The 14623-nt window shown below is 28.4% G+C and overlaps 2 protein-coding genes across 3 annotated transcripts in view; one reads left to right on the forward strand and one right to left on the reverse strand.

Annotated features, from left to right (window-relative positions):
* Window positions 1-7508, forward strand: part of LOC132927585 (protein unc-80 homolog) — a 41856-nt gene extending 34348 nt beyond the window's left edge. For both annotated transcript variants that reach the window (XM_060992139.1, XM_060992140.1), the window contains 7 exons: window positions 373-499; window positions 1331-1543; window positions 1616-1800; window positions 1860-2022; window positions 2205-2411; window positions 3025-3140; window positions 4027-7508. In XM_060992139.1, the coding sequence (XP_060848122.1) occupies window positions 373-499; window positions 1331-1543; window positions 1616-1800; window positions 1860-2022; window positions 2205-2411; window positions 3025-3140; window positions 4027-4479 (1464 nt within the window). In that variant the 3' untranslated portion in view covers window positions 4480-7508. The remainder of the gene's footprint in view (window positions 1-372; window positions 500-1330; window positions 1544-1615; window positions 1801-1859; window positions 2023-2204; window positions 2412-3024; window positions 3141-4026) is intronic.
* Window positions 7509-8576: 1068 nt separating this feature from the next.
* LOC132927586 (homocysteine S-methyltransferase-like) lies at window positions 8577-12070 on the reverse strand. The gene is made up of 6 exons (XM_060992141.1): window positions 11747-12070; window positions 9985-10178; window positions 9728-9874; window positions 9352-9614; window positions 8941-9149; window positions 8577-8858 (listed from the first exon to the last, which is right to left on the reverse strand). The coding sequence occupies exons 2-6, from the start codon at window positions 10127-10129 to the stop codon at window positions 8711-8713; spliced, it is 912 nt and encodes a 303-aa protein (XP_060848124.1). The 5' UTR covers window positions 10130-10178; window positions 11747-12070; the 3' UTR covers window positions 8577-8710.
* Between the last annotated feature and the right edge of the window lie 2553 nt (window positions 12071-14623).

Consider the following 14623-nt stretch of genomic DNA (forward strand, 5'->3'; position numbering starts at 1 on the left):
AATTTTATAAGTGCTATAAAAAAAAAAATAATAAAATGTGGAAGTTTATGACGTCCATTTAAATTAATAAATGTTAAAAAAATAACTAAATCAGATTTTAAAACAGATAACTTTGCTTGTCATTTAAAATCATTTCAGTGGACTATAGTATATATAAATATAAAAAAGTTAATCTTATCATCTTAAAAATAAATATTTACTATAGCACTTTAAAGATCACAAGCATAAACATAGTATTATTAACTTATTCGTTAAGTCAAAAATATAAATAACTAAATAATTATAATAATAATATATTGTATCAATATTAAAACATTATTATTGTTAAAGGTTGTGAAAAATATTACACATTATATTTTATTCTGTTACTAGGATAATTATACACTGGAACAATCAGTTGGAGGAATGATGAACATAATGTCATCGCAAGTTAAAACCGAAAGCTTTCTAATGAATCTATTTTTACCACTCTGTTTCAGAGTAGGTATAGGAAAGAAAGGTAAATTACATCATTCAAAAAATATATTTTTAAATACATTATAGTTCTTGATTCGCGTTTGATTATTATTCTTAAGTCTAATTTTTTTTATGTGTTTTATGCCTAAAAACAATTTGACAGTATATTTGTCAGTATAAACTATAATGTAACCAATAAATTAATTAATTTAAATATTTTGTTTTTACTTGCAGTTATGGTTTTATATATTACAATGATAGGTAAAACATGTTAAAAAATAAATACTGTAAAAAAATATACTTAATCAGTTATAATACAAATTATTTATAAGTTATCCATTTTATACTGGGTTGGTGTCCTATTTATGATGCTACTAAAATATATGTTTTTCTTTTCTCTTTATTGTATAAAATGAACATTTTTGTAATATTATTATTTTTATAGGTAATTATTGTAATAGTAGACCTCACTTTTTGATTCTAAATGATTATTTTACTTCTGACAATAGTTTGCATTATACCATTGATTATCTATTTCGTAAATAGTGTTTAATTACTGAAGATTTTTTACAATTATCTTGTCACAAAAAATATTCATCTTCACCGTTTCTAGGAGAAAATTATTACAATGTCACTTAAAAACGTCAAAAACTAGAACAAAAATACTGTTTACTATTTTTAAATAATACAAAACAAGGATTTTAAAATAATATTAAGATTGATATATTTTATGTTGTATAGTTTTAATTGTAAATAACGAATATAACGAATACATCTTAAATGTATCTTTTTTTTAGGTACCTATAAATATTGCATTTTTTTTTTCTTTAAATTTAGCATGCGTTAATTTAATATATTTGTAAAACTTTTTTAGATATGCATTGTATGAGACCATGTGATATCAAATTTATGCTCTCGGTCGTCTTAAATTCAATGAGCCCACCTGTAAAAACAACGTGTCTGACATTTGTGCAGCTTACAAACGTAAAACAAACGTCTGATTTGCGGACAAACTCGTATACATTCAACAGAGATTCAAAACCAGCTCCAACAGTTTCTAAATCATTTTTCAAAGTTTTATTTTTAGGTAATAATCATAAAAACAACACGGCTAATTGAAGTATAACTATATTAATTAACTTTTACTTGTATTTTGTAGCTCTGAAAATAATGCTCGTGTGTTTCGAATGTGAGTTGGCTTTGCAATATCAACGTATAGCGCATACTGTGAAGGAACTTATGAACGTGCAAGACGCCAGAGCATCCATTTGGTCTTTTATTGAGTTTATCATTGTTAACCGATCACCTCTCTTTATTCTTCTTCAGCCTTTCATTTTGCAAAGAGTAAGTTATATTCATGTTAGTCTTAACAAAACTCACCGTTTAACTAACTTAATTTTTAGTTGGGATTAATAAACGCGACCGAACAAGAAACAACATCACACAATTTGCTTAAAGAAAAACTTACAGAGTATACTGCCATTACACCGTTATGTAGAAGTTCTCTTCTTGTTGAATTAATGAATGAAATGACTGAGCTCAAACAAGAATTAGATGATCGATTAGGTACGATTGTCATTTTTAATTTATATCTTAATTACTGTGCTTGATTTTGGTGTTTTCGAATACAAAAAAGTAAATCTTAATAAAATGTCAATAATCATTTTATGATAATTTTATCACCATAACGTTTGTTAAATTATAATTCTATTATATATTTAAGTTATTTGTTTTATTTGTATATTTAGATGAGCAACGAACCAGATCTAATAATGGTTTGCGAAATTCGTGTGAAACTCAACACCGACCATCTATTATAAATTTGCTGCCCGGAAACTCAAACCCCTCGTACAGTGTATGTACCATAAATACACACAGAGAATCAATATCTAGTGTACGCAGTAACTTGAGTAGCCAAGAAAGTTCCATCAAGAATTTGGGAAGTATGCAAAGAGGTGATCTTTTAAGAACATAATCATAATATTCTATACTCTTAGTGTGGTTTAAATAAATATGTTCAGCTGCGACCAACAGTTTTTCATAGACCAGTGCACTTACAACTTTCGAGGTTCTCACTACAAAATTAATCTTAAATGCTTGAAACTGTAAACCCAATCAAATGATGATTTCTCGATATTAAAATTAAAAATTGAGTTAATGCACCACAGTCCTCACGTATGTCTTAAATTTAATAGCACAAAAGTACCTTAATAAAAAAAATATAATTTTGTGATAAGTTTTACATTTCTAGTGTTTGATATAATATTTCCATTTCATTATAATTAATTATTGTTATAGTGTTATTAATTAGTAAATCGCGAGTATATATCATAATCATTAATCAACACTAAAATACATCTATTTGTACACATCGAAACACATGTGCAAAATATTGTAGATTATATCTATTAAAATAGATAGTAGTATTATTTATGGTAAATTGTAAACAATTCGCTATATTACCTCTATTATCTGGGCTTATTTAAAATTTTAAATTACTTACTGGTATAATAACTAAATCTAAATAACTGTTTATATTCATAAATTGTATTTTCGACTCAATTATAGATTATAAAAATACAGATGGAGACCAAACCGATATCAAACACAACGAACCCCGTTTACAACGTTCAAGAGCACAGAGTCGAAAAATTTTTAGATTTCGTCAAAGTCGTCGTATGGAGGTAATCAAAACGTTTTATCATTTTATGTTTTTTAATACTTCATACCAGTACTTATTCTATTTACTTATCAGCAATCTTAATTCGCCGACTTTTAAATCACATGTCAAAATGGACTTCTACTTTACGATAGCGTTTTTATAATTAATATTTTGTATACATTTTGCATAGGTATTTTCATTGTTTCCAAATAAACCGTATCCTATTTCGATAAATACATTTGAAAATATTTTACTACGTGTAACACCAGTATAATCAAAAATTACTGAATGATATAACACTATTAATTTTGAATACACTTGTATACCAATTACCAATGTTAAACTAGTTATAGGAATGTGAAAGGAAATCCTTCAAAATATATTTATTTCCATATAATAAAAATAAAACTTAAATCAAAATATTATCAGTTTATATAGCAACACGAATAATACCAGATACCAGATGTACTGAATTACAAAAATGTAACCATAATAATATGACTGTGGAATATTTGAAGCTCGTCCAAAGGGAGGATATCATTTTTTAATAGGATTATTCATACGAAAATTTTCCAAACAATGCCTCATTTTTTAAAATTTCTTGATTTTTTCACAGCAATATCAATTTTAAGTTTCTTCAAAGCTAATTTTACATTAAGTATTGTATTATTATAGAAACTATTGTACATAGTAATAAAGAATAATTTAGGCCCAACGGGACTGTCGATCGCCATCCTCACCAAACACGCAACTTCCATATTATGACGAGTATATGAATATATAATATACAGCAGTATACAGATTATGATATTGTTATCGTAAAATCGTTCTGGGACACTATATTTTTGGTCTAATTTTCTCGAGCGTATTTTTCTTTGCCACGACTCAATTACCCGACAAACCCACAGGTGATCCAGCAGGGCGTCAAGTCGCAGCAACAGCAGACTTACGACGACATGGAAAAGGTGCAGATAATGCCCAGCAACTGCATATGTGAGTGCCTGAGCACGAGAACGATGCCCATGGACGAAGGCCGGACTTCGATACCCAAACCCGATATGATATGGGAGGAGGATAGCCACAGCGCGCCGTCGCGGACGTCCAGCACGTCGGGTTATCGCGAGAACTGCAGCCTGCTGATGATGCCGATGGGCAGCTCCGACGAGCGGTCGTCATCGCCGGTCCACTTGCACCACCACCACAACTGTCTAACCGCCAGCTGCTCTACCATAATGCCGGCTGACAGCCCTGGCTCAGTGGCGACCGCTGCGGGATGCAGCGACCGAGAGATGAGTGGCAACGACGACGTCGGCAGTCAGCAGACGATCGTCACGTACGAACACGAGGACACGCTACTCTGAGTCACCGACGACGAACACTTTTTACAACTGCGGTGACGACCGCGACGGTGATTTTATTATATTCCAAATGTGCCTGTTTGTATAATATATAAAATAGTCGTAGACTTATACTGATTATCATATTATAGTAAAATACTTGCCAAAACTAAATATTCGTGAGGCCTGCAATCGGTATGGTTGCTAACTGAGGAAGCGATTACCGTACGAAACTACACTATGATAATTCACCTCGACTACTTAGAATATTCAATTAAAAAAACGTAGCCGATTTCATTATCTTTTTCTATATTATCTATGCATATACATATTAAGTATAAGTCTATGATTTAAATACGCCCAAGCATTGGTGGTTAAGTTTAAAATAATATTATAACATTTTATATAGTACGGAAAATGAACAAGTTTTTACAAAAGTCACATTTTACTTTTTAACTTTTTCAGTCTCATCTAAAATTTAAAAAGTGAAGTGTATCGCAGCTCGCAGGATACTCTTTAGCCATGACTGTGTAGGTAACAGCGTATGACGATAAACAATTATTATTTTATACTGTTACGTATTAAACTATATTATTATACATCGTATCATAATTCATAGTCACAAAGGTCAAAGAATATCTTTGGGGGCATAGTGTTAAGAAAGAATATTATTTAATTTTGGTTATATATTACGGTATAATATTAGTAGTGTTTTTTCATATTTTTGTAAAGGATAAAATTGTAACCTTAAAAAAAAATATCGTTTATTGTCCTAATTGTAATTTTCTTATATTTATATTTACGTATTGTAGGGGGTAAGTTCCTCCTGTTTGTTAAAAATGTATCATAAACAATATAAATTTTGATAATTTTTAACAGTCATCAGTAATAAATAATTATCTATTACTTTATGAAAGTAAAGATTATACAATAATAGGTAGTTTATATAAAACTTATGTATATTATATTAATAATTTAAATTTAACTAGGTAAATACTAGGCCTATATATCTATATTATTTAATAAATTAAAAAAAAAAACTAATAAATATGATAAATAATCGCATAATATCAATTAAATTCCATTTGGAAGTTGGACCGATCTCATAAAAAATTGATCTACCAGAATGATTTCCCCCCCGTCAAAAAAAAAAAAAAAATAATAATAATAAAAAAAAATGTTATAACATAGATATAGTCATTCGTTAACTATTATAAGTATAGTTAGGTAAACGGATAATTATAGGGCTTGAAACTGATATTGAAAAGCTTCAAAAAAACCGAACTCGTCAAAAATTGGCAATATTGATATAATATTGTTACAAAATATGGTGTCAAGCCCTGGTCTCTTGTACATGATTCGAGAGTTAAATAATTACGATATTGTTTTATGGAACGTCGTTATACTACTCCGATCTAAACTAACGTAGTTTGCGAGTGTGTAGAGTCGTTACAATTGTTTTTTTTCATTTTTAAATTAAACCTGTGATTCATAATAAATTATTTAATAAAATCGTCACGTATTTTATAGTGTTGAATTCCGGCCATAACGATATTGATTCCGATTGAAATAAGTTATATATATATATATATATTTATATTGCGCTCAGATTGTCGTACTTATTTTTTTATACCATTTGCGTTCGCCTATGATATCGGCTGGTCGTCGCACAGCTTTTTGAACTGTCACGGAGTTTGTTATTTCCAATTTACTTACGGCTGTCGACCGCTGAACATTTGGTTCAACGCTCTTTATTATATCATGTGATGAAAAAAACTTATGGGTTTCTATTTGTTATTAAAAAATATATATCTACATTAACTGCACGTGTGCACCGTGCGCATGCTCGAGGGTTATGAAAACATTTGTGCGATTACATTATATTTATTACCTATTATTCTAATGATTCGATGAGATACGTATAGGCGCATACCCGCACAAGTACACCGCCACGTTGTGAAAAGGAACATTTCCAAAGGACAATGCGAATAAACATTGTCTGTGAATATTTATAAAGTACACGGTTAATCGTCACTAATCAATTAAATAAAATAGCACTAATATATTATAGATAAGTTAGGTTTAATACTCGAATACGAACATTTTTAGTGCCTATTACTAATAATTTATTACATTATTATCTTAATACGTAGCAAAGAATAGTCAATTTTAAAATAGGTAGCCGTCCAGGCCTTTATTATGACCAAAATTCTACATACCTACCTAATAATAAATTTAATTTAGTTATTTCTTATTATACTCAGTTCTGTGATAAGAATCAAGTAATGAGCTTTGGGTTATCATTAGCATAATTTGGATACAGGTTTTTACATAGCTATTAGGGGTCTATAACTACGTATACATCATGTATAAGGAAACTCATTGGCAATATGTTTCGATTTTAGTAGATATTGTATAATATTAAGTTTGGTAAGCGAAACTATAATATTTTCCAATTTATAAATTGTAATGTTACTTCTATGAAATAATATTATAAATAGCGTTAATTCTATGTTAAAATTGTAAATGTTTTTTTTTTTAGTGCCAAACAATAAAAATAAAAAAATAAATTTTTATTGGTATGTAACAAATTTATGAATTATATTATTAATTAACTACCACGCATAATACATAATATTATAAGACTAAGTATATTGTAATATTGCATAATATGTAAAGTTTATAAAAAAAAAATCAAAGGGGTTATGATTGATGAGTCTATATAGGTACTCTATATCAATCTCCATATAATCTGAAACTCCGTTTTGTACATATACATGTCCATACAACATGTATAGGTACAGTCGTAAACACAATGTTCTAATACCTGAATTAAAATTATTATGTTTAGGGAACTATATATTCTATTATATTTAACGCACTTGTAATATTAGTTGTTACCTGTTTATTATGTGTTATTTTTTAGCTATGAATGATAACGTATTCAATTAATAAATTAGAGCTAACACAATTTGGTTGTACTAACTATTTAGTTGAATTATATTATGTAATCGTAACTAATTATTAAATAAACTATACAACATATTCTAGTATATTTGAATTTTATCGGGATCAAATTAATATTTATTATTATTATTATTATTATATATCTATAAATCTAGTGACAAAATATAATGTACAATTTTTACAGAATAAATGTACTTATTGTAAAAAAAAAAATGGTGAAACATATTGTGTATTTCAATACCTATATATTATGTATTTTATTTATTTTATGTACAACACAAATTTACTCTTAAAATATTCGATAGTCATCAGTTACTACAATGGATTAGCTGATATTATTATAGTGATTATAGGATACGTGTGCATAAAACTATCAAAATGGACTCAGTGAAAACTAGTAGCAATAAAAACCCAATTTTTTAGACAAATTTGCATATTTAGTTAAGTATTTTGTTTTTTGCAGTTATATATTTTAAAAACCGTCGGAATGGCATTCAAATTGTTCGTATCTAGGCATATTATGCTTATTGTTTTTATTATATATAAGTCTAATGGCTATCATTAAAATATCCTCATTAAATTTGATTAGATTGAAAGTTAAGCTAGCGTATAGCTGTTTAGTATAGCAAGAAATTTATCAAAGTGCTTAAAATAACAGACCACCATAATGATGGTATCATTACAACATTACTGTCAGATAAATTTAAACAATACATACAATGATTTTCATTGATTAATACAGACACCTTAAGTTAACTCAATTTAAAGCCAATAAAAAAAATTGTTGGTAACAAAATAAAATAATATTATATAGGTATTAATTTAAAATAAAATAGATATATTTTACAAACAAATAAAAAAACCCTTTTTCAAAATCTAATTCTATGATTTCAGGATAATGAATTGGGACCATTTATTTCCTTTTTGATAATAGGTATTTTATTTTGTCCATCTTGTCCAAATCATAGACATAAAAAAAAAAAAAATTTAAATTACCTATACATAATCAGGACTTTAAATAATATACAATTTATAAAAATCCCAACATTAGATTAAATCAATAAAAAAAAGTTTTAATTTATTTTGAATTGTCTCATTTTATTTATAAAATGATGGTAAATTTATGGTATGCAACAATTAGTTATAATACTTGATTCCAATATACGCATTTTTTATTTTCATAAATATTTTTAAACAAATATTGTTAAATTATAAATTTAATATTTAAACGAATAATTTACAATTGATTTTAAATCCCAAATTATTAATAGTAATATAAAATTTATTGTTATGAAGACAAGTTGTCAATCAAGTTTCTAAAACGCAATATTTCAGTCGCATCGGTGTTACAACAACCTCCAATTATTTTCAGACCTTTTTTACTCCATATGTTCAGATCGTCGATGGAAATTTGATACTTTTGAGTATTATCCCAACTATGAGAATATAATAAATTTATCGCAATATGTCAAACGAATAAATAAAATACAAGAAGAGTAAAGTAATAATCACACGCACCATTTTTTAACAGCATCCCACACGCCACCTCCATTTGGATAGGTAATGAAATCGACGTTCTCAGTTTTTACGGACGTCAAAAGTGGTGTGATGAGTGTTGGGTCCAGGCAGTTCATGCCAATAGCAATCAACTGTTTTCGAGAATCATTCGACCAGAACTTTTCAACGGCGCTTGCAAATGTCTCTCCGTGACTTAAGTGTTCGCTGTCCTACGAAAAAATAATACGAAATAATGTCTGTGCAAAAACAATATTCATAAATAAAACAAAAAAACCTTTTAATGTAACACTCATTTCTGAATCAAGTAACCACTCGTTACAATACTTATGGTTCTGATTTAGTACAAGTCATTTTCGCGCAAGTGTGATGTTAATAAAAAAACACAAAAAAAAAAAACAACTAATTGCATACCTTACAGGAGAACGACAAGCACGCTTTTTGATTTGGAAACTCGGACAATATGTTTAGTAAAATGTCGGCCTCGTCGACCGAAGGAATCGTTTCGAAAAGTACGACATCGACACCAGCCTCCACCAGTGCTTGGATCCGAGGTTTGTGCCAATCGTACAGTTCTTTTAAATCGATCTTGTCGATATAACTGCCCGTGTACTCGGAACCGTCGCACAGTGAAGCGCCGTACGGGCCGACTGATCCCATTATTCGCACTGTCCGTCCTGTAAGAAATTAATTAATCTTACGGTGCAATTTGAACGCGATCACATCAATATGAAAATATTGATTTTTTCGTCACGTCATTACCAATCGGTACAAAAATAATGATATTCACCAGAACTTTCTTCCATTATTGCTCGTCGACAAATCGCCACAGATTTTTTAATTAACTCAAAGCTCTGATCAAAGTTTAAGTCCAAGTATTTCCGAAAACCTTCGATACTCGCCTGGTATGTGTTAGTGGTTAGAAATTCCGCTCCGGCTGTATGCGTTCATTGTGCAATCACAGAAATCGATTTCCGAATAAAAAAAAACAACACCGAACTGCAGTTTATATCGTATGGATTTTTTTTTTACAATAACAAACCTTACCTTTTATATAATCTTTGTGACCATTAACCACAGCTTCTTCGTTAGTTAACAGTAAATTCGATCCCCAAAGTGGATGTTTCATGACATTGTCGTAGTCTGCATACGGCAAAATCCCACTGATAAAACTACCGTCCAAGAGATACATTTTCGTATTGCGCACCGTAGAATCGTGTATATCAACGAAGCACAAAAAACTGCGTGAAAAAATAAAATTAGGTATCATTTATAAAAAGTTAGCGTTAGGGTGGCATTTTAGGCCGGAATCGGCGGATGTTTTGCTATTATAATACAAAATATGTTTCATATATTAATATTTATGTTATCTGATAATATTATATCATCAAAGGCAGGAATCATAACAGGTAAAAAAGATATATTTTTAAATTAAATTAGTTCGTTTATTTTATTACGTGTATTAACTTAATAACTTAATTAGTAAATAATTTACTTCAACAACTAAGCTTTTTATAATTCATAAAAAAAAAAAATCATAGATCAAGTTTAAATCATGTTTATACATATCCTGCAGTATCGGATTTATGATTGGTTGATGGAGGGGCAAGTGGAAATCATTGCCACGTTTGCCGTTGGTATAAAATCGATCTTAATGTTTGAATAAAATGAAAAACATAAATCAAGAATATATTTAAAAACCAGAAAAGTAGTTTTGCTGTATAGAAATGTTTTCCAACCTATGGGTCGTGACTCGTGGCGTTTGTAAACTAATTCGATGTTAGCATATAAAAAAACCTAGGCAAATTTTTTTTAGTGAGGGTCGCCTACATAACAAACAGTAAATTTGTGAGTCACTATTATAAAAAGGTTGGGAAACACTGCTGTATAGTAGAAGTTGAGTAGTCATCGTATAGGTTATTTTAATGAATGTATTAAATTTAAATACAGTATAAATCATCGTATCTAAATACAAAAATGATTATGGTCGGAGATGGTACGTTGAACTATTTTTCTAAGGATATCTTAATATTTAATATTATTGCTATTAGAAATTTATTTTTCTATTAGTACCTAATGCAGTATGTTGAACTTATTCTTTCCAAAAAAAAACTACATGTATTTCGTAATACACTTTCGATTTATAGAAGAATCTAATATTGGTAACATCTTGTAAGATGTTGTCATTTAAGTAATAATTTTTGTACCTAACACTATGTATAAATAAAAATAAATCAGATTCACTCAAAAGCCAATAGTTGAGAATGCTTAATTTTTTAATTGAAAAATATATATATATATTTCATAAAAAAATCAAAATCAAATTGATTTTCAAAATGTATAGATACAATAATAATTAATTAGTATTAATATAATACCATGTTTTTTTTATGACGAGAAGAACTATTTAAAATAAAATATTTTCAAAGAGGAAATTTTCTTTTCTTTATTAAAGCAAACTTTTCAATTATAGCAAATAAGATAAACAATGGTATACAATAAAATATATAATATTATAATTATTTCTTATATTGTTCCAGTTTCGAGACATAATAATATACGACTATATGTATTAATATTTAAAAAAAAAACTTTGATGGTTTTGATTCAAAAAATGTGGGTAGTCTTGGGCCACGCCACTGTCTAGTATGACAACAACAAATTGAAATTTAATTTTTTTTAACTAGAATGAAATTTTTTATCGATTTATTAATAATATATATTTTAAATCTTTTTATATGTTATTAGTCTTTTTGATATTACAAGTGAAATTGAACCAATTAATTTATTGTAAATGATTTATACTTGCCTTTTTGTGATGATAATAATATATATTTATGTTGATATCATGTATTGGTACACTATAGCGCAGTGACTGTTCACCAAATTACTACGTTCGTGACCGACGGCGACTGGCGATGTACTACTCACTGTTTGCCTTGGACCAGTACGATTATGGCCAAAATATTATGAGCGGCATGTTTTAGGTGCATTATAACATTATGTACGTTGTCTACACGTGCACCGAACGCCGGCGACGGGCATAAGTGCATGACGCAACGTCAACGAGCTATTGGATAACAATATCAGGACGCGTTTAACAGCCGAGTGGAATTTAATCATTTTAAATATTACGAATTCTATAGCATACCATGCGAATAATTGAACAAATAACTGCGGCGAGATAACGCGCGTCTATATCGTATATTATAACGACTTACGACTGACGGCGAGTGTATCATTTAATAATAATTATTATAAGTGTGAGCTTATAGTACGTCATCGCTCGCCAATTAAAATGCAATCTTGTTTTTTACATCTGTGTGTGTATAGGTTCGTCGTGTGCCTACGTATAATTATTTTGAATATATTTTACATATATCTACTATTGTATTTAAAGTCGAATACATTGAGCGTGTGTGCGTGCACGAACAAATTTTATTGATAATTATTCAATGTATCCGACGTACTATATTGTACATTAATAACTGTTATAATGGTATGTAATAGGTCTATAATACACATTGAAATTTCAAATGTAAAGTAGGTACACGGCGTAGCGAGCACGTGCGTTTTTCAAAAACTGCCCTCAGTATATAAATCCGTTTATTATTACCCCAGTTGTAAGGACACGTCGGGTAAAAGGCCTAAGATTAAAGGTTTTCATCTAACTATAGTCTTCTCTAATTTAAAACCTGATTACCGGATGCTAAGTTCAAAATGAAAATAATTTTTATTACGTAGTACTATATAATACTATGTAGTACTTATATTTCAATGAAGTCAATTTTTGGTCACAATGCGAGAAATAGGTTGAAAATGTCCTAAAAAAATGCATTAAAAAGTCAAAAAATGCGCTTTAAATTATCAAATCCGCTAAAATGCAAAAAATACTTCAAAAACATTTGCGGTTAGAACACTGAGTACTTGAAACACATTTGTAGTTTGAAAAGCATCGTGTAAGACATTCCGAAAAAAAAAATATGCAAATGCATTGAAAGCCGAGCCCTATTAATAACCATATGGGTGTAACGATAATTATTTTTGGTGAACTTAAACGAAAAATCTATCTATAATTATATGATGGCCGCACGCGAAATACCACATTAAAGAAAGTTTATGACAACAATATATTTTATCATGGTTGAGGAAAATTAATTAATATAATATCAATAATACGACTAAGTAATAATTACGTATATAAGAACGAACTTTGTAAAAGTAAAAACTAAACTAAATCACAATTTCTATAAAAAAGGAAAATGTTACAAACGAATTTTTTTATATACAATAGATATAATATATAAATATATACTTGATTGAAATACATTTTACTCTTTAGCTTATACTATGCAAAATTCGAATTAACATTAATGTATAGTAGAATGTATACAATTATACAGTTCGGTATTACCAAAGTTTTTTTTTTTTTAATTTGAGTTGTTCTGACAATCGGGTACTATGACCTATTTTCTCCGATTTTTTAACAACGTTATAGACAACTATACTGTGTATGTGCTCTTGTTTTCAGTAAATTAAACGTGATTTAGTATCATAAATATTGTATAATACTATCATCGTCTATCGTATTACACGCGCGTCCCACTATATTATACAGTTGAAAAGATACATAACACAACGACTAAAGTTTTTAAAACAGCTAAAGAAAAGTGGCTAGTGTCAATACGTTAATATTGCAGTGGTTTTTCACAAAAATTAAAATTATTACTTATTTATTCGTGTCTCTGTCGAGTCTAGCTATGATGAATCATATATATATTATATTATGTTGAAGTATACTAAATGTTTGTTTAGCATCTTGAGTAAATATTTTGTAAATACTGAATACACGTTATTACATTATAATATTACTGCATGACCACCACAAATTATGTCAAATAGAAGTGAAGTTGCGAAGGTTAAATGCTTGTTACCGCGTTGGTAAATCTTATAGTCGATTTGTAATTACTTCGCACCTTATCGTTTGCGTTAACCACAACTGATTCACTGGACACCTATGATTTCTGAATTAAATTTCTCATTATTTTTATTTATACACATTGTTGATTAACGCAATGAGACACACTAAAAGTCGTGCTTAACAAATAGTATTTTTATTTATTCCAATATATGTATAGGTAGGTAGATTAAATTAAAAATTAAACATTCAAAAAAACACGACATTTTTTTTATTATTAAAATTTACAACTATCAGCTCAGTTTTAAAAATAATTGACTATGATATAATGTTGTGTTTTAGTATTCAGCAAATTTGATAGTTTATAGTTTTTATATAAATTGGAAATATTTTATTCCATTGACGAAATGATAGAGGAGATGATTTCATTTTTAAATTAAGATTTTTTTTAATGTATATCAAACATTTATATTTATATATTTATATATGTTCAAATATTTTTTTTATATGTATTTTTTTCCTTCTAAAGAAACAAAACAATTATTTTTCAAAGCATAATAATTACAATATTATAATAATCAGTAATATAAACTATAATAAGTAGGTGATTAAAACTCGAAACTAAGTGTTGCGACATTGCGAGTATAGAGTACAAATTCATCATGCACTTAAAAATTTAAGATAGTTATAATATAAATATAACATTATCGTTTTAATAATTTAAATAATAATATACAGTTCGAAGTATTTACAGTTACAAATTGTTTG

Source organism: Rhopalosiphum padi, chromosome 3, assembly GCF_020882245.1.
Source record: "Rhopalosiphum padi isolate XX-2018 chromosome 3, ASM2088224v1, whole genome shotgun sequence".
In the NCBI taxonomy this organism is placed as follows: Eukaryota; Metazoa; Arthropoda; class Insecta; order Hemiptera; family Aphididae; genus Rhopalosiphum; species Rhopalosiphum padi.

Excerpts from the sequence above, each read along its gene's own strand:
- LOC132927586 (XM_060992141.1), bottom strand. The coding sequence starts at position 10,129 with ATGTATCTCTTGGACGGTAGTTTTATCAGTGGGATTTTGCCGTATGCA. Across the intron at positions 9,615-9,727 it reads AATAATGGAAGAAAGTTCTG|GACGGACAGTGCGAATAATG; the intron begins GTGAATATCATT and ends AATTTCTTACAG. Across the intron at positions 9,150-9,351 it reads GCTTGTCGTTCTCCTGTAAG|GACAGCGAACACTTAAGTCA; the intron begins GTATGCAATTAG and ends ATTTTTTCGTAG.